This window comes from Erpetoichthys calabaricus, chromosome 5 (genome assembly GCF_900747795.2).
Source record: "Erpetoichthys calabaricus chromosome 5, fErpCal1.3, whole genome shotgun sequence".
NCBI classification, from domain to species: domain Eukaryota; kingdom Metazoa; phylum Chordata; class Cladistia; order Polypteriformes; family Polypteridae; genus Erpetoichthys; species Erpetoichthys calabaricus.
The window spans coordinates 131785346-131808918 of NC_041398.2; the positions used below are offsets into that span (position 1 = coordinate 131785346).

Sequence of the window (23573 nt, forward strand, 5' to 3'; positions counted from 1 at the left end):
CCTTGAATCCTCGTCTCTTCATTGCAGCTTTTTGGGCAATGGAAACTATATATAAACAGTGAGGTTTAAAACATATGCACCTTACTTTAAAATCTCATAAAAGGTTGCCTTACAAGTATTTTATAGAATCAGTTGCCTAGTTTCACTTGGCATTACTAAGAAATGTTAAAGATTAATTATATTCTTGCCTCAATACATTCATTTTCTGGTATCCGTTCATTATTGGATTGAGATATTAATGGTCATATAGTTCACAGTGCTGTAGATATTAGAGATATAAGTTCCTTGCTTTTTATGTTTTGATCACAAAGCTTTAAAGCCATCAGGTTCAGTCAAGTTTAGTCTATGAGGAGTTGTCTCCTCTAAAAGAAGGAAGAGGTCTAGCAAGTGCAGGAATATATTCTGTGTGGGATGTACTCAATCTATTTTTTTTTTATACCACACTTTATACTAGCACCTACCTTCTCACATGACACATATAGGATTAAAATATACAAATCTAATGTGGTGTTATTTGCATGCGTTTTAAAAATGTCATGCAGGATATCCAACTTGTAATGGGCTGTCCAGTACAAAACTGGAGAAAGTCCTACAAACCCTTAAGAAAAAGAGAAAAACCTAAACTGGAAAAGCAGAGGTCCATTTGTCAGTGGGGATATGTGGGTGCAGCTGAGGGTTGCTATGAAAACAGTGTCACACGAGTGCACTTGAGGAACAACTTACGGGATTAGTTGATGACAGTACTACCCCAGGCCACCTGACAGCATTGTGTAATAACGGTATCTCTTCTTATTTCTCCTCTGTAGAAAGAAAGACTGATGTACCACCATCCATGACATCACTTCCGGGTGCAGCCCAGCTGTATCCACCTCTTCTTCCCAGAAAGCATCTTAACCAAAGCCACCAGCATCTTGGAGCAGACTCGATCTCCACAATGGGACTAATGGCACTTACCACGCGTTTTCTTTTGCGCCTTTTGCACTCCTTTCAATATTTTGCCTATGGGTGTCCCAGACCCTTTTAGAGCTTCTTTGTGTTCTCTTTTTACAACAGGTACATTCCTAGACACCAAAGCAGGAGAAATGAGTGTCATCTGGGAGCAACTATGTAATATCCCCCCAGGTTGCAGGAACACAGGTAACACAATTAAGATATGAGGTTTCCAACCCATCAGATAAGTTGATAGGGTCTTTGGATAAGCAATGGAAGACTACATGCATTTTCCTTGATTGAGACAAAAGACACTAGGTAGCATAAGCTTGTATCACAGATTACAAGAACCTGAACAGCTATAATGTTGATATTAATTAATGACATTAAGGTAATTTGATATTTATATCACAGATTATTCCACCTAGAGTCGTATGGTGGCACTTTGTTTAGTGCCGCTGCCTCACAGATCTAGTGTTCTGGTTTGGAATCCTACACCCAGGTTTGCATGTTTTTCCTATTTTAGCATTTCTTTTTCTAGGTACTCTGGCTTTAATCTCACATCTCCATAGACATGTGTGGTAGGTGAATTAGCCCCATGTGAGTGAGGGCATTGAAGTAGTAGGCCCCACAATGGACTGAAGCCCAGTTCAGGGCTGTTTCCTGCCTTGTGTCTGATGCAGAGAGGCCTTAGACTAAGTTGGTTTGTCAATGCTATAATTATCATAATATTTTCATATTATAAAAGCTAATTAAGTTTTATGCTCATTGTTAAAGAAATGTTCACTGAATTACTCTCATGTTAATGCCCCAGACAATCAATCTGTGTTAATTTCTGCTTAATGGCATAAAAATCTTGTGAAAACTCACATGCTCTGATCTATTGAATTTTAGATTTGAAGAAATACTGGAAGCAGGATGCGGTTGTGCAGGTTTCTGAAAAACCTTGTTTTTAAAGTGTAATAAAAGTGTATTAACTACGGCATGCTAGACATACAGTAACCTTGGTTTCTTGGGGATTCCACTTTCTATATCCCATTTTCCAAATCTCTGTTGGCTGTACTCCTAGTTTTGCAAGCATGGATCTAATTGTGGTTGAAAGTACTAAGGGTCCAACAGTAATGAGGGGTGGAGTAGACCCCACTCTTAAAGTGCCTAGACCACATCAGGATGTGCTTTGCTTCGTTGATTACAGTGTGGTGTGGAACAGGGAAATCCAAGGTCTCGTTCAGTAGTTTTGTATAGCTTGAGGCAAATGCAAGACTGGGGATATCAATGAATTATGTCAGGAGATCTGAAGTGTATTCCAAAAGCAATGGCACCATTTTCAGAGGAAAAATAAGTAAACATAACTCCCAATTCATTGGCTTTCAAAATACCATTCAATACACAAAGGACTGTATACATTAGTGTCATGAACACATCACAAAATTCTGAATCACGAGAACACTTGAAACGATTGATACATTGTACATTAATCTTGTTTGCTATACAAATAGCTTTCTAATTGTGAATGTTGTTATTGGAAGTACATGCAATTATAATTAATTCACTGGTATAAACAATATTTTAATTTGATGAAAATCTAAGTTGTCAATTCTTATGTGAGACTCCCTTGCCTGGAATGAAGAGTGCCAAAATCCTTAAACTTTAAAATGTACATGCACAAGCCACAAGAGTGCAATGACCAATAAGAGGAAAGCACAAAAGGATTAAAACAGAAATTTTAACATTCCCACTGGGCCTCATGTCACTATAAAGGTTCCTTCCTTTCAGATGGCGTGGATGTCTCATTTTCCCAAAAATCAAAAATACACTAACCTTTCAAGGTGTCTCCTACTCTATTTCATGTCAGGACTGACTTACCTTGACTTGTCTCTCCAGAGCTCTCTCTCTGTCAATACCAGGGATCCTTGAGCTCCAAATGCCAGGCATTCGTTGGTGTCAATAGTGCTGCCAGCACAACATAATACGCATCTATTCCCAACATGAGTCCTCTGCTACTGCACAAAAGTTAAGAGGAATGTTTTTCCTAATTACATTGATGCCCATTGAGTATTCTGGGGTGCTTTTTGAATCCAGGAATACACAAATTAGTCCCGTTTTTTATTTTTGTGCTTTTAATTTTCCTGGAAATTTGTGTGTGGGGGCCATTATAATACTCATAAACCTGGCAAAAAAATGTATTTTCATGATTGTTGATTATGTCAGATTATCGGAAAAGATGTTGCACCCCCTCTACTGCATATATACTTTATTTTCCTAATATAACACATTTTCAGAAAATGAATTACTTGAACTTTAACAGAAAGAGTTCACATCAAAACACAGGAAATCAAAGACTTCTTGTCCTCCATAAAGGGTATATCTCAGATCAGACATTCAGAACTAATCATCTGGTGCCATATATGACCTTTGTTGTGCTCTAGACTTTCAAGAAGAAATTACTCCTGACGGATGGCCAGGACCCTTACCTGGGAAGAGAGCTTATCCAGGACATTATCTCTCCTGGAATGCTAGAGGGCAGCCCCCCTGGCTTCCAGCAGGGTCACGGGTTTGGAGTGTGGAAGCTCAATCCAGCTGGGGCCTGTGACCACCGCCTGGGGGAGCCTAGACATTTGCCACACCTGGAAGTGCTACCGGAAGGAGGTCGTTGGACAACTGGAGTGCTTCTGGGTGTCCTAATAAAAGAAGCCAGCTGCCACAACTCAGTGAGCCAGAGTTGGGAGGAAGAAGGACAGAGTTTGCCAGAAGAGAAGTGGAAGGTGGAAGTTGATTTGTACTATGCTGTGCTCTGGAAAACAGAGGAAAAAATGCTTCCCAACTGTGAATAAAAGTGTGTTGTGTGCTGTACCTGTGTCTTTGCCTGTCTTTGTTGGGTTAGGACAGCTGTATGCACTCCGGTGGTCCACACAGTATAACCCAGAACAATGCAAAATATTTGCATATATGCTATATGCATGAAGATCTTTCAGTAACAAAAACAAAAAAAAATAGTAATGCCTTTTTGCTATCTAGGTGTTGTCAGGTTTGAGTTTTAGGTGTTGTCGGGTTTTATGTTTTATAGCAAAAATAATTATTTTAGCACTGACACATTTTTCCTAAGCGCTGCTGCGTTGCAGTAAGGAGACCTGGGTTCGCTTCCCAGGTCCTCCCTGCGTGGAGTTTGCCTGTTCTCCCCGTGTCTGCATGGGTTTCCTCCGGGTGCTCCGGTTTCCTCCCACAATCCAAAGACATGCAGGTTAGGTGTACTGGCGATCCTAAATTCTCCATAGTGTGTGCTTGCTGTGTGGGTGTGTGTGTGTGTGTGTGTGCCCTGTGGTGGGCTATGCCCTGCCTGGGATTTGTTCTTGCCTTGCACCCTGTGCTGGCTGGGATTGGCTCCAGTGGACCCCCGTGACCCTGTGTTAGGATATAGCGGTTTGGACAATGACTGACTGACTGACATTCTTCCTACCAAATTGTTCTGGAAAAAAAGACTGGATAAAAAGAAAACTGAACCAAAAATAAAAATAATGATAACATGCTAATTCTTTTAAAGAGAATCCTTAATGTATAAAGCAAAAAAACTGTCCAGAAATGCAACCTTCAAAAATCCACTACTGCCTATAATTCATCTTCTAACCAGCAGATACAGTTTGTTTGTTTAGGTATGAGTTCAGTGTGATTCAGCTGTCTTTTAAAAATAGACACATTATTTGCTCATTATATCATATGGAAAAGCTTTATTGCATCATACTGCAATTGGCTTCTGATAGTTCACTTATAATAAGATGAATCACTGCTTCTCAGTAAGGTGTTTTTTTGTAAATCGGTTAAAAAAAGAGGGAATTCGACTTACCTCCCACTGTATTTGTCCTTGCATTAGCATTATACCAGCAACAACCCTTGCAAGACAGCGTCTCATTTTAGACTAAATGTCTATCCATGAGAGTCCACTATCACTCTCACTCATACCTAAATACCACAGCATTTCTGAAAAGAGCAGTATGCATGCTTTTAAAGTGCAGTAACAAATTTAAGAGGGTGGTGCAGTGGTAGCGCTGCTGCCTCGCAGTAAGGAGACCTGGGTTCGCTTCTCAGGTCCTACCTGCGTGGAGTTTGCATGTTCTCCCTTTGTCTGCGTGGGTTTCCTCTGGGTGCTCCGGATTCCTCCCACAGTCCAAAGACATGCAGGTTAGGTGCATTGGCAATCCTAAATTGTCCCTAGTGTGTGTGTGTGTGCCCTGTGGTGGGCTGGCGCCCTGCCCGGGGTTTGTTTCTGCCTTGCGCCCTGTGCTGGCTGGGATTGGCTCCAGCAGACCCCCATGACCCTATGTTCGAATATAGTGGGTTAAACAATTACTGACTGACTGACTGACCAAATTTAAGTCTAAATGAAAACATTAACATATCAAGAGAATACACAATCAGGGACCTGTATGCACTGTAAAGAAATAAAAAAATCACTACTCATTTAAAAAAAAATTGGTTTAATCGTACAATATTAACTCTTACTTAAAAGCAGCTTTCATGTATATCAGGTTTGTAGTGATGGTGGTCAACCAGCAGTCATGTTTAAAAAGACCTCATCTCACTGGTGCTGTGATGTAAATTCAACAGATCAGTGCTGAATTGTCACTAGTGAGCTATTTACCACAGAGGATGAACGTGAAATACAATACACTAATGGCTCAAATACATAAAACGTGTTATGAAATACTGTATACAAGTCTTGCCATAGCCTGTCAGCCTGTGGGCCTACAACGAGGACATTTTTGATAAGGTCACTTAGCTGTCAATTCTTGATTTTTGCCTTTCCTCATGGAAGTAACAGTAATTTTTGAGACCCACTTTCACACCTTGGTGGAAGTGCATGCTCAGCACAGCAGTAAAGATAATAAAAAAGCTCTAAATGTATCAATACAGTCAGTTTCTAACCCACTTAGTCCTGAACAGGGTTGCGGGGGTCTGCTGGAACCTATCCCAGCTAACATAAAGTGCAAGGCAGGAACAAACCCTGGACGGGAAGCCAATCCATTGAAGGGCTAACACACACACACGTAAAACACACACAAGGGCCAGCTTAGTAAATGCCAATCCACCTAAACTGCATGTCTTTTTGGGAGGAATGCCACCCCCTTATGAATATAGCAAAGATTAAATAAATAATAAAAAAAAAAAACATGTTCAATTCTAATCAACAAGTTTATCATTCAATTTGTACTTTAATTCAAATAAAAACACATCATCTTGTGATGTACTCCTGGCAATCCTTTCTTCAGTCTTAAGTGAACAGCTCTTATTTTACTGACAGTCCAATTTTTAGTTCCTGGCGCCTAACTTTAAAATGGTGTTACAATGAAAACACTAACTCTTAGCAAGTTAATGTTAAAACATTGGCCAAAGTAATACAGACAAAGTAGTTACACACCTCATTAGTCATTTTGCTCTGGTTTCTGTCAAATGCTTTTCATATTTACTAGCTCTTGGACACCATAATGTTCCATCTTTTCATCTAAAAGTAGCGCTAAGCTGCAGTCCTACTGACCTATAAACAGTGCCTATCACACTTTAACAAGAACCTGATTGTATGAATTCTAAACAGACAGATAATTAAGGTCATCTGTAACACATTTTTTAAATGTATAAGTATTACACTCTTAATCCCTGTGGCTTGTTACTTTTCTCCAACTTTATTACCACTGAGGTAAAGCAATACTTCTATACACACCCATAACCACCCAGTTGAATCTGCACTCATAGAAGACACTTTTTGCAATGCAGTTGACCTGATAGGCAGAAAATACTGTGGTCTATGAAAAACAATTGTTTGATAAATCTCTAATAATGGAGAGTGGTTGAAGACGTAACAAGACATAACAAGCCAACTACAAATGCTCATATGTGAGGCTTGAGCAAGAAGACCTTACAGCTACTGTACCTTCCAAGTCATGATGTTACATAAAACAACACAATCAGCACACCAATATTTACCACAGATTTTTTTTTTGTGGAATTTATAACAATAATTATTAAAGGTCATATTTTATCTTCATCTTTGTATCTTTCTTCACAACAAAAATGAGGCACAAATGTTTTTCTTAGGTTCTAGTAGGAGAAACTGGCTCTTGGGTCAATGAGAAGAAAGGGGCAGGGGCTTAAGCCACTGTGGCCAACCCTTTGTGCATGTCCCTGTTTCAAACACACAAAATATACCAATACCAGTAGCTATTTACCCCAAAAATTTGTGGCACTTAGAAGGGCTTTTCTTTTACAATATGAACCTTGCCAGTCTTGTAGTCGCTCCTACATTCCAAAGAAGTGCTTAGCTTTTCGATTAGTATGCCTGAATTGGTCCAAAATGATAATAAGCTTATTACGTGATGGACAGAATAACATTTTTTTTTGCATTTTATTGATTTTATTAAAATCAAATAATATTCCATACAAGCAGTCAAGTTTAACAAAACTAGATTCGAAACACATCAACCCCCACCCATGAGAAACAGAGCTAGGCCAGCAGAGTAAAACTTTAAATTAGTAAAAAATAAATAAATATATAAATTAATAAATGAATAAAAATAAATAGAATAAAAAAGAGGGAAGAGAGTCAACTTCCTCAATTTAAAAGCTTATTCTAAAATGTTATTGATTAGATCCTGCCAGAACACAAAACACAAAACACTGCAAAAAGTAATTTAAATTTCTTTAGCTCTCTAATAAAAACTGTGCATATTAAGTTACTTCGCAACTCAAAATTGCCTCAGTGTGTGTACGTGCCTGAGCATGTGCTAAGATGGGCACACACTTTATCTTTCCCTTATTCGGTTGCTGGTGAGATAAGCATAAACTCTTTCATTATCCTGTAATTATTTAGTCCACTTCAGGGTCAGGGGAAACCCATGAGTGACAGATAACAATATGGATAGTGTGTCCACCCATCTCATGCTCCACTCCCACAGAAACAAATACACTTATACATGTGGAAATTTGGAATTGACATTTAACCTAACACAAACATATCCAGGGATGTGTGAGGAAAATGGGACCTGCAGAATGAGCCACAAGAATAACATGCAAACTCTACATATAAAATGACAAGGTGTGAGATTCAAACCCAGGACACTGCATTCATAGGGCAAGAGGAATATGCACTGTTCCATTATGAAGCCTAAAATTTCCATTATATTACACAGTAAGTAATGTAGAATGAACATACTATTGCTTTTTAGGCATCTTGTCAAAAACATTCCTATATATGTATTATAACGCACACACAAAAAGACATTAGCAAATGATGTAGTGCATGTAAGAATGTACAAATAAAAGCTCTAAGCTCTCAAATATGAGATATGAGGAGATCTAAATTATTTCCAAAAAGTGGACCCCCTGTTACATCACTGATATGATTCATGGAGAAGAGTTTTGTGGGAAAACAGAATAAGATACACTAAGGCACACATTCTTAGGGATCCTCCTAAGAGTAATCGCAGTTAGCCACTGCATCATTTCCTGACCCTTCTGATCACAGCTGTATGGTGCTGACACGGGAACAGAACTAAACTCATACTGTTATTAAAATTCTCAAAAGAAAACGTTAATGAATTTATTTTTTTCTATTTGTAACTTAACTTCTAAACACTGCAAAAATATGGTAACTAGAATAAAGTGAAGTTATGAAATACCGTGTATAGCTGCATTATTTTGAACTACATGTGTGTCTCTGTCTCTCCACCTCTCTCTCTCTCTCTCTTTCTCTTTGGCTGGAAATCTAATTTTTGCAACTGCTAAAACTGCTAAACTAATGTAATACATTGTGTGTTTACCTTCAATAATGGCACATATGGCAGTTGCCCCCTAATGTTTTTACACCATAAGGTAAATTTATCATCATTTATATTCACTGTTTGCTGACATGAGTATCGTGCCAATGGGGATTTGTCAATTCACTCCCTAGCTTTGCGAGAAAATTAACAATGTCTGAGTTTGTTGTAACACTCAAAGAAATGCCTTGCAGTAACTGCAAGTGATTCCCACAATAGACAGAGGTGTGCAAAACTGGCGATGACTGCATTTTGGTTTAATATATTGCTTTGATACCTTACTCTAGTATCCAACTACTAAAATGTCAACATACATTCTCCATTGGATGCATGAAAGTAATAAAAGAGTTATTGGGGAATTACAAGTCCCAGAGAATTATTTATCTCTTTCTGGGCAGAAGTGAGTTGGAAGAAATTTAAAAGCTTTAAATTTAAACCTTGTGTGGACACACCGTAAAACTCCAGAGACAGCAGATGAATGGGCACAGCTACAGTAGTTGAGTTTCACTGTTGTTGCAAGACAGAAATCTGGCAGCAATTGAAAATAAAAAGATTGCTATACATTATTTTGCTTCTTTTTTTCTTTGGGAGCAGATGTACAATTAATAAAGTGTTTGTGCTATTAATCCAAGAGATGGTAAACTTTGTAGATAAAGATAGTAAACTGTGATGGGCTCTTATTTATACATGTTTGGCACATGAAATTCTGTTTAATCCAGCTGTAGTTGACAATAAATTTTTACAAATTGCTATTTCTGACCACACAATATAAACATAATTCATAAATTTACTGTATCTTCTTTGACACTAACAAATGCCCATAATGGAGGATGTACATATTGCATAAATAATCTTTCCATTTTGTTTTAACATTTCTGTTACGAACATGTACTGTAAGTTATTTGTTTCACTTTCATTTTGAATTTTTATTTTCTGTATTTGTATCATTATTTTGGTAACATCATCTCTTTGCCATTTTACAGATTATTTTTTTCTGTTCTGGCTACCATTGTATATATTGCTTGTACAGACATGATCATTTTGTGACATACCTGTGCTTTAATTTATTACCCAATTGAGTTCATTACTCAAATAATTGAGATTGTTCAGAGGGTAAAAGAAGAAATAACCTGATGTTATCAGTAACCCGTTATTTTATTTAACACAATTAACAGCGGCATCTTCACAGGACTGCGGTGGGTTGGCACCCTGCCCAGGATTGTTTCCTGCCTTGTGCCCTGTGTTGGCTGGGATTGGCTCCAGCAGACCCCCGTGACCCTGTGTTCGGATTCAGCGGGTTGGAAAATGGATGGATGGATGGATGGATCTTCACAGGATCTTTTACAGGGTGCTTACATGATAAGCTATTATCAAATTCAAAGCAGTTAAAAAAAATCTGAAGAAATGCACAACCAACATATTAAAAGACCGCTGGCTGTATACTCATGTAATTAAAGTGGCTACTCCGTGTTTGCTTCTTGGATTCCTAAGACGTTGATGGGTTAGGTTCAACAAACTGTAACTGTAAAAGTAACAGACTACTTACATTCAAACTGGGTAGCAATTACAGATCTGAACTTCTAACTGAATTCAAACCACTAGCTGCTGATCTAATATATTTATTTTTAGAAAGAAATGATTAAAGGAGCTTTGCAAATTAACAGACAAATTGGCAAATCAGCAGATAGAAAATTATTTTGAAAAGGAAATTAAAAAATGTTTTTGACTAACTGACTGAAAACAGGAACCAGATTTAATTGTGTTAAACAGTTATTAGGAAAAACACTTCCCAATGTCATAAGAACAAATGAAAGACATGGGAGAATACAATTATCATTATATATTCAATTTGTTGATTCTGGTAATTTTGCTATAAACTGTCATCACGTTACTACCAAATGAGAAGTAGTCACCCTTAGGATTTTATTTAGATGACAGAATTTTAATAATTATCCTGCAATTACTTTTTCTTTAGAATAATAAGAAAAACAATAGATGCTACACAATTGTTTTAGTTTGGGGGCTATTTTAATAGTACCAAAAATTTAAAAAGAACATAATATTGGCACTCTCAGCAATGAAAAAAAATCTATACAATTAACAAAGGATCATTTGAAACAGATTCATTGAATAGTTGACTAAAGCTATTAAAGTTATTATGTGGTCCAAAACTAAAAACAACAAAAGAAAAAAAAAGCTGTTAAAAGTCTTGCTATTTTCTAACCTATTTAATCTAGATTAGGGTCATGGGAGCCAATCCCAGTTAGCACTGGGAAAAAGGTAGCAACAAACTCTGAACAGGGTGCAAGTTCATCACATTGCAAACACACACACACAAAACACCAAACACATATGCGGGCCAATTTAGTGTCACCAATTCACGCAAACTGCATGTCTTTGGACTGCATGAAAAAACAGAGCACCTGGAAGAAACATACACAGACATGAGGAGAACATGCAAACTCCACACAGGGAGGACCAGGGACATGAATCCTGCTGTTCTTACTGCGAGGCAGCAATACTACAACTGTGCCACCAAATCTGTGAAGCTTCAGATGTCATTGTTTTCTTGCTTTAATAATAATTAAAAGACAGTGTAGGTGATACACCTTTTAATGTCTGTCTTCTCCCAAGAGACTCAAGAGGTGATGGGAAAGTTGAAGAACATTTATTACTCTGAAGACAGGTGTAACACAGCAAAATTTGTCAGTGGTGTGTTACAATAAAAGCACATTCCTTAAGGCAGATGGAGTTCAGTAGAATTCAGTCATTTTATCCTCTGAATCGGTGGCTGGAATCTCCAGCAGTTGGTTTTATATTTGCTTCTGTCAGGCAGGATTCTGCCAGAATGAATTGACAGAAGCTGCAGCTGCTTTAGCGGAAATTGGATCAGCAAACGGGATGGTGAAGGTGCGTATACTATGCTGTTTAGCCTCTGTTGGCAAGATTATGAAACTTTTTTTTTTAAACAAAAACTTTTGAATTAAGTGACTCACTTCACTAAACTGCATCTACAAATTGCTTATAACCTTACCATGCCAGTTTTTCAATATTGCAACACATATTCGTAAGGTCTTTGAGTGCCAATGAGCAAAAAGTTAATTGAAAAAAATAAACCAAACTAAAAATAAATATATATATTTATGAAGCAATTTGGAGTTAGGAGTCTAATTAAAATCAAGAAAACATCCAAAGAAAAAAATCAAAGTTATTCTAACAGCTGCAACACCTCATGTTAAGACTACTCATAATGTTAATAGCCGTCTATCAATTTTCAGCTCTGTTTTTCCTTTCCTCAGGACATAAACCTGAAGAACTGAACTTATATTAAGAACTCAATATAGACTTGATATTATCGAGATAGTATACAAACACTTCATGTATATCTGTAGATGCTTTTTGACCTGTAGATACAGTAGATCTTTAAACTTAAACTGCAGAACAGGCACAATTGAGAAGACACTGCTTCACAGAATCCCCTCTGGGACCGTGATGATGTGAGACAGCAGCACTACTTGCTTTGCCACTTTCATATCTTTACCTTCAGGATCAATGACTTTTTTTATACTTCCAATAAAGAACAATATGAAGTTTAATTGAAAAATGAGATAAGGCCATATTTAATTTTTTAAAACCATTGGCGTAGACAGATAAACTATCGAGAGGTCCATGCCAATCAGAAATCAGATTTCAGTAAAAAGTGACTATCTTACTATCCAGCATGTTAAGATATGTACCTTGTTTCAGTATAAGATAAAGGGCACTACCCTTTTAGTATAAACCTCAATACAGGAGGTCCTCAGGTTACAACGTCTCGACATACGACGTTTCGAGTTTACAACACTCACTCCCATAAAAACTTAAAAAAATTGAGACATGAGAAGGAATAAAAGTAAGGATTTTTTTTCACTCATTTTTTTTCTGTTACTACAGTACAGTGTACAGTATAGTATCTTTATGTCCTTTTCCTTTTTCTATGGCTTAGTTGTGTTTTTATGTTGTAGATTATGATTTTGCAAATGTGTTAGGATAGGTAAGTGACTTAGGCTAGGGTGTGTTTTGACTTACACCAAAATTCGGGTTACATCACTGTTGTAGGAACGGAACTGTGTCGTAACCCGAGGACCCCCTGTATGTACTTTTAGCCTGGTCCAGCCACTCGGGTCCCCAACAATGAGGATCTTACGAGCCAGATCACCCTTGGGGAAACGCGCCACATGGCCGTAGTGCCATAACTGACGCTCCCTCACAATGAAGGTAATGCGCCTCATTCGGGACTCCCACGTAACACTGCAACAGATAGAGGGTCATTTCTGGAAGGTGGGACTGAACCGCGTGTCTGCTTTGGGGGTTGCAAACCGGGATCCCGAGTTGTTTCGTCGTGTAGTGAGTGTGGCAACGCACTGTACCAGTGCATGTTTTCCAATTTGACTTAGTTAAAACATTAGCCTAAACATTTGTGATGACAGTGTTAGTTGCCTGATTTGTTTTGACTTATTTATTATTAAATGTTAATCATTTGTAACCACATGAGCATTGTGCGTTATCAGCTTTTATGAGGTACTGATTAGAATTTAAAGCTTAACTGCACATACACTCCATACATTGAGATGTTATCTTACTTACAGTATGGTCAAGTATTAAATAGTACTTTTGTACAGTTCGTTTTCTTTGGAGCAGTGTCTTAGCACAGAGTGCATGTACTGTTAAGAGTGGCTAACATCCTTAAGGTGCCTCGTAAGAGTTTTTTCCTGATCTTTTGTGGAACTGTTTGCAGCCATCTTGACAATGTTTTTTTCTTTCTGCATTTCTGAAGGAATTTTTGCTCTTGCTTAGGTCTCCTGCTTGTCTTTTGCATTCTCTTAACCCCACAATTTAGTTTTAAGGACGTTATTCTTAGTCTTTTTATAATTAAATTTGTTTTATTTTAATTACATTTAATTTGTTTCAATTTTTCATTTTATTACCAGCAGTACATTCATTCCTTATGAAGATATGTGGCAAGGTTTGAGAAAAGAACATGCAAAGGATATGTTGCATTTTGCCAAAAAAAAAAGAAAAAAACTTTTTTTTCTGAGAAATGACATTTTACTGATTTATTTTTGAAAATGGAATACTTCAATATGGATTTAATAAACCTGTAAAACTTTACGTTGTCAGCATTCTCCATTGCATTTAGTCACAACAAAAAAGGTAATTTTGCAATGAAACTTTTCATGTAGTAAATCATTTCAATATCTTATATCTGTAGCCAGCAGGTACTGTATATGTTATATTGTAATTCACTTCAAAGGTAAAACTGAATTTTATTGTCTGAATTGTATAAATGTTGAGTTTTCCCCCCTTTTTTTGCATGATCTTGTGTGGCAACCACTAACGGCAGCAGCCGAAAGAAGAAGAAGACTCTTGTCAAAGAAAAGAAAATATTTTTCAGTCTTCATCGTTCTCAAAATACAAATCCTGAGTGAAGTGTTGCTGGTTTTCTCCTGGCATTTAAAATGTTTCCCTTTATATACACATTGCAACACTACCTTCCATCACTGTCTTTTTTGACTTCTGTATATTGGATAGACACATAGCATGAAAGATGTGAAGGCACTATATGTGATAGATCTGCAAGGGTTTTCAATGATTATTCTGTTTTTCTCCCTCGTCTTAAAGATGTCTTAGGCCAAGTGATGTCTTAAAATTATGTGTGTCTGTGTATGATCAAGTCATGGAAACGCAGCATTCAAAGAAAGATGGGGGGATGAATGTTAATAAGAGCTGCATTTTCATTAATTGTTAATAACACACCAGAAAACAGGTAGAGGCTTATAAAGGTTTGCACTGAAATTAAAACATTTGTCTGTTTACTTTCTTGATTTTTACATTACACAAAATAATGTACAGTGGAACCTCAATTATCCGGTTTAATGACCGGCGCCCGTCATCCGGATAATCAAAAATCACAGATAATCGAAAATAATTCTAAAAATTCGCAAATGCTAGAATAGGTGCTGTACAGTGACATTCTTACCATTCTTGTGTTGTTTATGAAGTTTTCTTGAAAAAATCAGACAGGAGACGTTGCTTTGTGTTCTTACAGCGCTTCAATTTTATTGACGTGCAGAGTTTGTGAAGTGTTAGAGTGTCACTAAAATTTGAATCCACTTCCTGCTCAAGAAAGTCTAGCAATGTTTCGGCACAATTTAACGCTTCTGCAAGCGAAACTTTCTTTTCTGAAGGTTCCTCTTCAACTGCGTCATTGTCGCTTTCTTCCGGCAATTCCACACTTGACTTTGCTTCCGCAGCAATGGCATCGTCGTCTTTCACTTGATATCCAGGCTGATCATTATCAGAGAGTAGCCATTCTTCGATGTTTTCTATTTCGATGTATTCAAATCCATTTACATTTTGAATTTCCTCCAAAAGCGATGCCGCTGTTATTTCTTGGCTTTCACTGTCATTTTCAACACTATCCATCACATCAGGGAACAATTTTCACCATGACTTTCGAAAGGTTAAATTCGGCATGTCATCCCAACTCTCTGAACATGAGAAAATTGCGTCCTTAATTGTCCATTTCTTGTAAAACTTACGGAGATCTCCGTCTTCTTCCAAGACTGAACGGAGTAAAGATTTCCTGTAACGACCCTTGAATGCTTCTAAGATGCCCTGGTCCATAGGTTGCTTAAGAGACGTCACGTTTGGAGGAAGATATGTGACGAAAATCTGGTCATCGCTTGTTTTCAGGACATTTTCACTAGGATGGGAAGGTGCGTTGTCCAGCTCTTTGTGGCAAATTTTTGGAGCATAGATGGTCTGGAATAGTAGGAACAAAATGTTTAAAAAAACAATCTTTAAAAATCTCTCTGTTCATCCATGCTTTCGTCTGATTGTAGTAAAGGACAGGAAAATTGTGCATTTGTGTTCCCTTTAATGATCGTGGATTCTTAGACTTTCCAATGCATACAAGTTTCAATTTGTGCGAACCACTAGCGTTAGCACATGCTATCACTGTTATTCTTTCCTTACTGGACTTGTGACCTGGAGCAGACTTTTCTTCTTTTGATACGAGCGTTTTTGACGGCAAAGCCTTCCAGTACAAACCAGTCTCGTCAGCATTATAAAGTTGCTCAGGTGAAAGATCATGAGCCTCAACAAGTCGTTTAAATTCCGTTACGTAGAGAGCTGCAGCGTCAGAATCACTGCTTAGTTTCTCACCTTGGATATCCAACTGTCTAATTCCGTGGCGAGATTTGAAACATTGCAGCCATCCTTGAGACGCAGCAAATGGTTCAGGAATCTTCATCTTACAGTGAAACCATTTCGCTTTTTCGAGCAGCAATGGCCCGGATACAGGACATCCCTCGGCGCGTTTTTGCTTGGACCATTCGAACACAGCTCTATCCAGATCGTCAAATTTTGAACCCTTTGTTGTCTTGTGTGCACTCGTCCCGTTAAATGTATCAGATGAAGTTACGAACTTGTAGAGTTCACCTTTCTTCTGAACAATATCACGCACTGTTTGATTTCTGATGTTAAATTCAGATGAAAGCTTAGCAATTGATTCTCCCTTTTTGGCACATTCAACAATTTGCAGTTTCGTAGCAATTGACAAAACAACTCTTTTTCTTTTCACTCCCGCACTGGACCCCAACATTTCGGCATGAACTTACGCGAAGCCGCTTTCTAACCTTGAGGTGCGGACGCCAACTGAATGAACTCGGAACAAGGCGTCGCCTACACGGATGGTGCGACCCATACACAATCTTTTCCAAGAAAAGCGTTGAAGCAGAAGACAAATGTCAAAACTTATTGATGAATGGCAGTCATCGGAATTTGGAAAAAGGGGAGGGAGAGTGTTCAGAACGAGTCCTCTGCATCGGATTAAGTCTAATGGTTTTTCACAGCAGGGGATCGCCTGGCTAGTGCAGATGCTATACTTTCAATCCTTTTAGAATAATTCTCAGAAACCCATCGACAAAGAAAATTTAAGCTGTGACACACGTAGTGTACATTCCTGTAGTCTCGAAATCTTGGCGGTCTTGTGATGTCTAGCAGTTTTTTTTTTTTAGGCGATCCTGGATAACCGAATGCACGGTTAATTGAAGACCGGATAATAGAGGTTCCACTGTATTTTTACTGCATCCCACCCAAACATGGTTTCTGCCTGGTGAACAATGCAACCAAGGTAGGCTGTTCTCCTCAGAACATTTTGTGGAATATGTGAATCTGTAAAATTAATGAATGAATCATCAGATTTGATATTTAGTACTATAATTTTGTCTGTACCATTAAGAACCTTGTGATGGTATATGCTATTAATGGTTGTTATATTATTGTTTATAACATGTAGAATGAATGCTTAACTGCTAATGTAAACCATTTAAATCTGAATTTTGTTGCATGACATGTTGTTCGCTAACACTTTTTTAGTTGGCCAGACTTGGTTCAGATTATAAAGAGGTATATTACTAAAGTTATTAGAGGTCAAGGATGTACTTAGTAAAACAAGTGAATGAAAAGTCAAACAATGATAAAGATTTTGGACACACCTGGGCAAACTCCATATAACTGAAACAAAATAACAAAAACGTTGTTAACATGTAATTTGAGAAATGTCTTCACAGATGCAAGTCTACAGCTAGATTGATGACAAGATGACAGGGAAGCTGTTTAAGAGGCATACAATGGAGAAGAGATGGCCGCTGGTGACCAGAACTTGGAAGTGATGTCATTCATCTTTGCATTATCGGTCATCAAGTCTGCGGGAGAAATATGGACAGGTATAATGCAACAGTGTCAGCCCTCGACTCAGGGTGGAATTACCATTAAACAAGCCCTGGTGTTGAGTCCCAAGTGCATGTGTATTACAAACATTAGTATTATACTTTCAGCTTAATTTTTTTTTTACCCTTTAACACTAGAATTACCAGAGTCTACAAAAAAACTTGTAGATCTGGCCCACCTTAAAACCGTTCTCACCTCTCTTTTGTCTTCTAAATGTGCCGATTAAGACGAGCAGCAAGCAGCCGGCTATTTCATCCCCCACCATCGCAGAACGTTCACTAAGTTTTCCCAGCTCATGCCTTGTTTGATTATCTGGGAGTGACTGAACTGCTGGAGTTTTACAGTGGAAATAATAGATGTTATTTGGAACACACGCATTTCATGTGTGTTCCGTTTCTACAGTAATCTGTGTAAACACATTGTTAAAACAGAAACGTTTTTCATTTTGTAGTATTAAATGTTACAAAATGTAGGCATAAACTATAGAATGTGTGAAGCCTGATGTCCAAACATCAAATAAACACTTTCACAAAAGGTTCAATGATGATATAACACCTTCCGTGGCTTAACGCTAAGATTTGCAGACTTAGAGCGCAACCACCCTGCTGTGCCTTAGAGACTCGAGTTCGATTCCCCACTTATGAGGAAGTGCTTTTTTTTTCTTTGTAACCTCAAACGGACATAAAATTTATAAATTGGTATGCACTGTAAATCGTTAAGTTTAAAATGTCAATCACGGTTATTTCTGTTAAATAATTCATGCTTTTTTACTTAGAGTCAGAACTGGAGCTTATTCAGCTTATTCAGCTTCTGATCTGACTCTAACAGCACCACAGTGTAAATTCACACCCGATCTGATGCTGTTAGTTTTCAAATAATATTGCATTACTTCGACGATGTTTTCTGATTGGTACTATTCGCGTCATAAAATGATTTCATCAAAACGTCGAATATATTTGTCTCTTTCTTTTTTTTAAATGTGTGTTGATCACCGCCAGCATGTTGTAGCACACAGCAACTGGCCACCTGCATGTTCTTGCGCACACTGAATAAACGCACTGAATAAGACAGTGCTATATGAAATCATCAGATTCAAATGTTAACAGTTCACACACATGTAAGGATCGTCTTTCTTACATTTACAACATGTGTACCTGTTACAATGTACTCACTTCTCTCTATGCTGTGGTTTCTATTACACACCTGAAAGAAAGACAATATACTGTATGTGAAACATCATCGCACTAATGCAATATTATTTGAAAATGAACAGCGTCAGATCGGGTGTGAATTTATGCTGGAACTGGAAATTCTCTAATGTGGAATCAGTTCTGTATGGTTGTGGGCATGGGTGTGAGTGGTAGACATAACTGGGAATTACTGTGAATGTACGTGGTGTTTTGAGATAATGAACAGAGCTGCAAATTACATGTGCTTGTTCAGTGTAATAGGAACTATAGCACAGAGAGGTGTGTACACTGCAACAAGTACACATATCGTAAATGTAGGAAGGGCGCTCCTTCGGTGAGCTATAGCGCGTCTTTATTTGAAAACAGCAGTGTCAGATGGGGAGTGTCTGATGATTGCATATAGCGCTGAAGTTACTGCTCTTTACTATGCTTTCCTCTGCATGTCCTGGAGTACAAAAGAAACAGCATACAGCAACATGTGGGGACTGGCAAGATTGGGAAAAAAAAACACGCGGTCGTATGTATTATGATACACTGCAGAGCTATAGCGCGTTTTTATGTGAAAACAGCAGTGTCAGATGGGGTAGGGAAGGATCCTGAACGCGACTGAGAGAACGAAAAGTGGATAAAAAAAAACAAAAACAAATGTAACCTTTACAAATATCATAAATTACACCGGCTGTTACAGACTGAAATCAAATGTATCTTTTTATTCTAAAATAGTAAAAATAAGAGCAGTTCACTTCTCAAAAGGAAGTCGAGCAGGATCAAACTCGTGACCTCTTGATTAGCAGTCAGCAACTGATAATGTTGCGCCATGGCAGCAGTCATAATAAATGAGTGTCAATGTCGCACACTAAGGCGGCTTTTTTTTTTGGCAATTATATTTTTGAATAAAAGCGCACTTGTTCTGTTATATTTGTACCTTTCATGAAAGTGTTTCTTTGATATTTGGACTTCAGGCTTCATACATTATATACTTTACGCCTACATTTTGTCATTTACTACTAGAATATGAAAAACGTTTCTGTTTTAAAAATGTTTTTACACAGATTACTGTAGAAATGGAACACACATGAAATGCGTGTGTTCCAAATAACGATCTATTATTTCCACTCTAAAACTCCACTTCACTCCCAGATAATCAATCAAGGCATGAGCTGGGAGAAGTTCGTGCACGTTGTAAGTCGGTGGGGGGGATGGAATAGCCGGCTGCTTGCAGCTTGTTTTTATCTACACATTTAGAAGTCAAAAGACGATGGCGGAGAGGTGCGAACGGATTTAAGAAATGATTTAAGGTGGGACGGATCTACGAGTTTTTTCGTAGGCTCTGGTAATTCTAGTGTTAAACCAGTTATAAATTCACTTATGTGCTTCATTTATATAAGATATTTACTATTTTTAATTGTTGTTATCAACACAAGCAGAAGTGAATTGTCTTTTGATATACTGATACTTTTAGATATTTTTGAATATCTATTTATTTTATATGAAGGTCTGTCCAAAGTGCTTACAGATCAGAACTGCTTTGGTGCTTCTTGAATCGACTCGCTGAGTGTAAGATAGTGAGTCAGAGTAACGGTGTTTCCCAAAGTTCCCAAATAAAAAATTAGAAAGCATGGCAGTTAATGGACAGGAGACAACAGGTATATACAAGAAGAGAGTGGGGTAAGGCTGTCAGTGGAATGACACAGGGCTAGGACTGTTACTTGTATATACAGTAACAATCTGAGGAGCAAAATGGAAGCACAACAAATACTGATGGCCCTGAAATGGAAAAAGTGTGTTTAAAAAAAAGTTTGGATGAATGGAAGGTTGAAAATGTTTATGAAGTATTTCCATCTATAGAAAGTAATATTAAAAAGATGTAGTGCTCTGATAGCTTTTATATTTTCAACAGCAAACAGAGAATTTGATCTAACACAGTTTGAACTTTTGTCCTTGTTTACAAAAATACAATGTGGTTTACACTCTAGCCAGCAACAAAGATTGTCTGGAGACCTCCAGCATCATGTGGGAATGAGGAATTTAGTCAAAATATGTGATTAAAATTTGGATCACTGTCCTACTTTTATAGATTAGTTTTAGACATAGATTAATGAAATTCACCTTGGTTTTTTGAAATGAAACATGGATCAACTTGTACTCAAGAAATGGCATGCCAAGTTTTCTGTGATCCAATTAATCTGAGGTGTCCACCCCATTATTTGAAATTCTACAGTAATATTTTGAAATCTTCTACAGAGTTTAGTGATGTAAAAGGAAGTGGTTCAATTACAAGGCACTTTTCAAAACACACTCACAACAAATGGCAGCAATGGGTACATGGCAATCTTGAACAGGATGCCTGCTCACTCAACCACAAATTGACTTTACTACTACTAGGTTGTTTTCATTTTATGTTTTTATATGAATGAAATAACTATTGCTTCTGAGCAGTTCTGTTCTATAGACATTCTGCAAAGAGCTAACAAACATGTTTTAGGTTTAAATTTAGGAGCAGGAACATTTATTTTCAAGCTGACACATTTAAAACTAATTTTCAAAGAGATGAAAAAAAAAGTTTTTATGTTACAGTACATTGAATATGTATGTAGAGTATGAGTGGGGTGAAATTACTGGAGGAGCAGGAAAATTGAACGTTAAATAGTGGCAACCTATTAAGCCCAACACCAGAGGGTTCTTAAACTTTTTTTCTCGTGACCCAGTTTTGCCTATTGCATGACTTTGAGACCCATAATCACCACAAAATACCGGCCAATCATTGTCTCATTCCAGCCTGAAGAATCATAACAAATCGTCATCTTATTCTTCGGAGATATGCTACCGGTTTGTGGTCTGGGGGTTTGTGTCAGCCATGCAAGCAGTGACCCATCGCAAGGCTTTACACAAATGGTTTGTGACCATTTCTTATTCAGTGCAATTGTAATTCACAGCTCAGCTTAACCCAATTTTGGGTTGCAATCCATAGTTTAAGAAACTCTACCCTATATCCCCCATTTACTTGGATTAAATCTTTCAACATACAGGTCTCATATGTACTGTAAATTCAGGCAGCACTATGGTACAATAGATAGCACTGCTACACCTTAGGTCCAGACTCCTGTGTTTTGGGAATTTTGTTACAGTTTTCCTTTCACCTCCAAAAGATTTGCTTTTTAGGTTAACTGGTAAGCTGGCTATGTATGGATGAGTGCCAGTGTATGCTCATGAATATGTCCTGCAATGAACTGGCACCACATGTAGGATTTTTTTTTCTGTCTCCAGCTTCACAACATTAAACTGGAATTATTTTTTTGTAAATGTCACATACATACTTGTACACCCAAAACTCAAACCCATGATAGTTAAACATTGCAAAAACAGACAGTTCTAAGACAGAGGTATCATGATAACTGTTTTAACCTATAAAACACAATTTCAGACTGATGTATTTAAAATGCAGCAGAGAAGAAGATCTTCAAAAAGAAAACAGCTTTAAAGAAAGTTTTCTTTTAATTTTATCAATCACTATTATTTAAAGGTATACCTTAAACGTGTACCTGAGCAAATACAGTTATAGAAAATGGAAGCATTCAATGTATTACCTCAGAATTGTTTTTTCCAAGCAATTTACTTATCTCATCACAAATCTTGTGCTGAACAAATTATCTTTGTTAATTTTTATATAAAAATCTTTTATATGTTAGCATACATTTCTTTAACCTTAGAATAAAAATCTGTAACCTTGTAAAGATATCATAAACCACTGAAATGGATTCATTTCTGTCTTCTGGACAGATCCTATTGCTATACATGTAGCCTTCGTATTTAATGAGATCCAGATGAGAAAGTCCAAAGGTATAGATTCCTTCGAGTCTTTTCTTCTTTTTCCAGAGAGGATGGCTGGTATTCTTTATAATCTTTCCCAGCTGTAATTCTCAAGTCCCGCCCTGTTCCCTTATCTTTGCATGAGGTGAACTTTCCATTTTCAGCCATGGTGTTTTCCAGCCACTGGGAAAGCCATCTGTGTGATGAAAAAAAAAAAGAAGACGAAACACTAAGTGTAACAGGATGAAAAACTAACTCTACTACGTTTATCATTTAATCACCAGTCTACTGTCCAATTACTGTTTTGGCACCACTTCTGACAAAATGTAGGATTTTTTTATTTTTATTTTTTCTTTCAGATATGTTAAAGCATCTGATAAGTTTTAAAAGGACTGACTGACTTCGGAAAGACACTAAATAAAATTAATCATAACTGTGGTGCTTTTTTTTTTTTACTTTTTTTTTTATAAGTTGCAGGGTTTTCTGTGATGCCATCTTCTTTTCACTGAACTAATCCCACATCTTGAGCATATGGTAGATAATGTAAAATGATCACTCTCTCCTTAAGTATTTTTTTAAATATATTCATTAATTCCACAGACAAAATGCTTAGGTCAGTAATTTGTATCTTTAAGAAACCTGCCACAGTCTAGACATTACTTGATGTTGACTAATCAACCACCAAATTAGCCATTTTTTTGTTATTTGCATTGACGACTAAGAAAGCCAATTGCATCCAATTACAACACTTTGCAGGAGAAATTGGAACCAGTATTCTCTCTGGTGATTAATTGTTAAAAGAATGTTATTGTAATGAATACAATTTCAAAAGGAGTAACTATATGCACTGTCTTCGTTTACACAACTTAAGAATTTTTTTTTTTTTAACATCACTTTTTGTTATAAATCATACAATATATTCAGTAACATAAGGAGGCAATTTTTTTTTTTGGAAAAAAATGTTTCTTCTTCTTTATGTAATCCCATCTGTATTCCATGTAATACATCAACATGTACTTTGCACACCTTTATCTCCTTGCAATCCAACCTAGGAGTTCTACAG

At 37.2% G+C, this 23573-nt stretch overlaps 1 protein-coding gene across 1 annotated transcript; it reads right to left on the bottom strand.

Annotated features, from left to right (window-relative positions):
* Positions 1 to 15218: 15218 nt before the first annotated feature.
* On the bottom strand, positions 15219 to 16475 carry LOC114652789 (jerky protein homolog-like). Its single transcript, XM_028803105.2, has 2 exons — positions 15691 to 16475; positions 15219 to 15539 (listed from the first exon to the last, which is right to left on the bottom strand). The coding sequence occupies exons 1-2, from the start codon at positions 16378 to 16380 to the stop codon at positions 15219 to 15221; spliced, it is 1011 nt and encodes a 336-aa protein (XP_028658938.1). The 5' UTR covers positions 16381 to 16475.
* Positions 16476 to 23573: the final 7098 nt, after the last annotated feature.

What these genes read in the sequence shown, in the direction of transcription:
- LOC114652789 (XM_028803105.2), bottom strand. Translation starts at nt 16,380, where the DNA reads ATGTTGGGGTCCAGTGCGGGAGTGAAAAGAAAAAGAGTTGTTTTGTCA. An exon ending in GTTCGCACAAATTGAAACTT is followed by an intron (nt 15,540 to 15,690) that starts GTATGCATTGGA and finishes CTACTATTCCAG; the next exon opens with ACCATCTATGCTCCAAAAAT.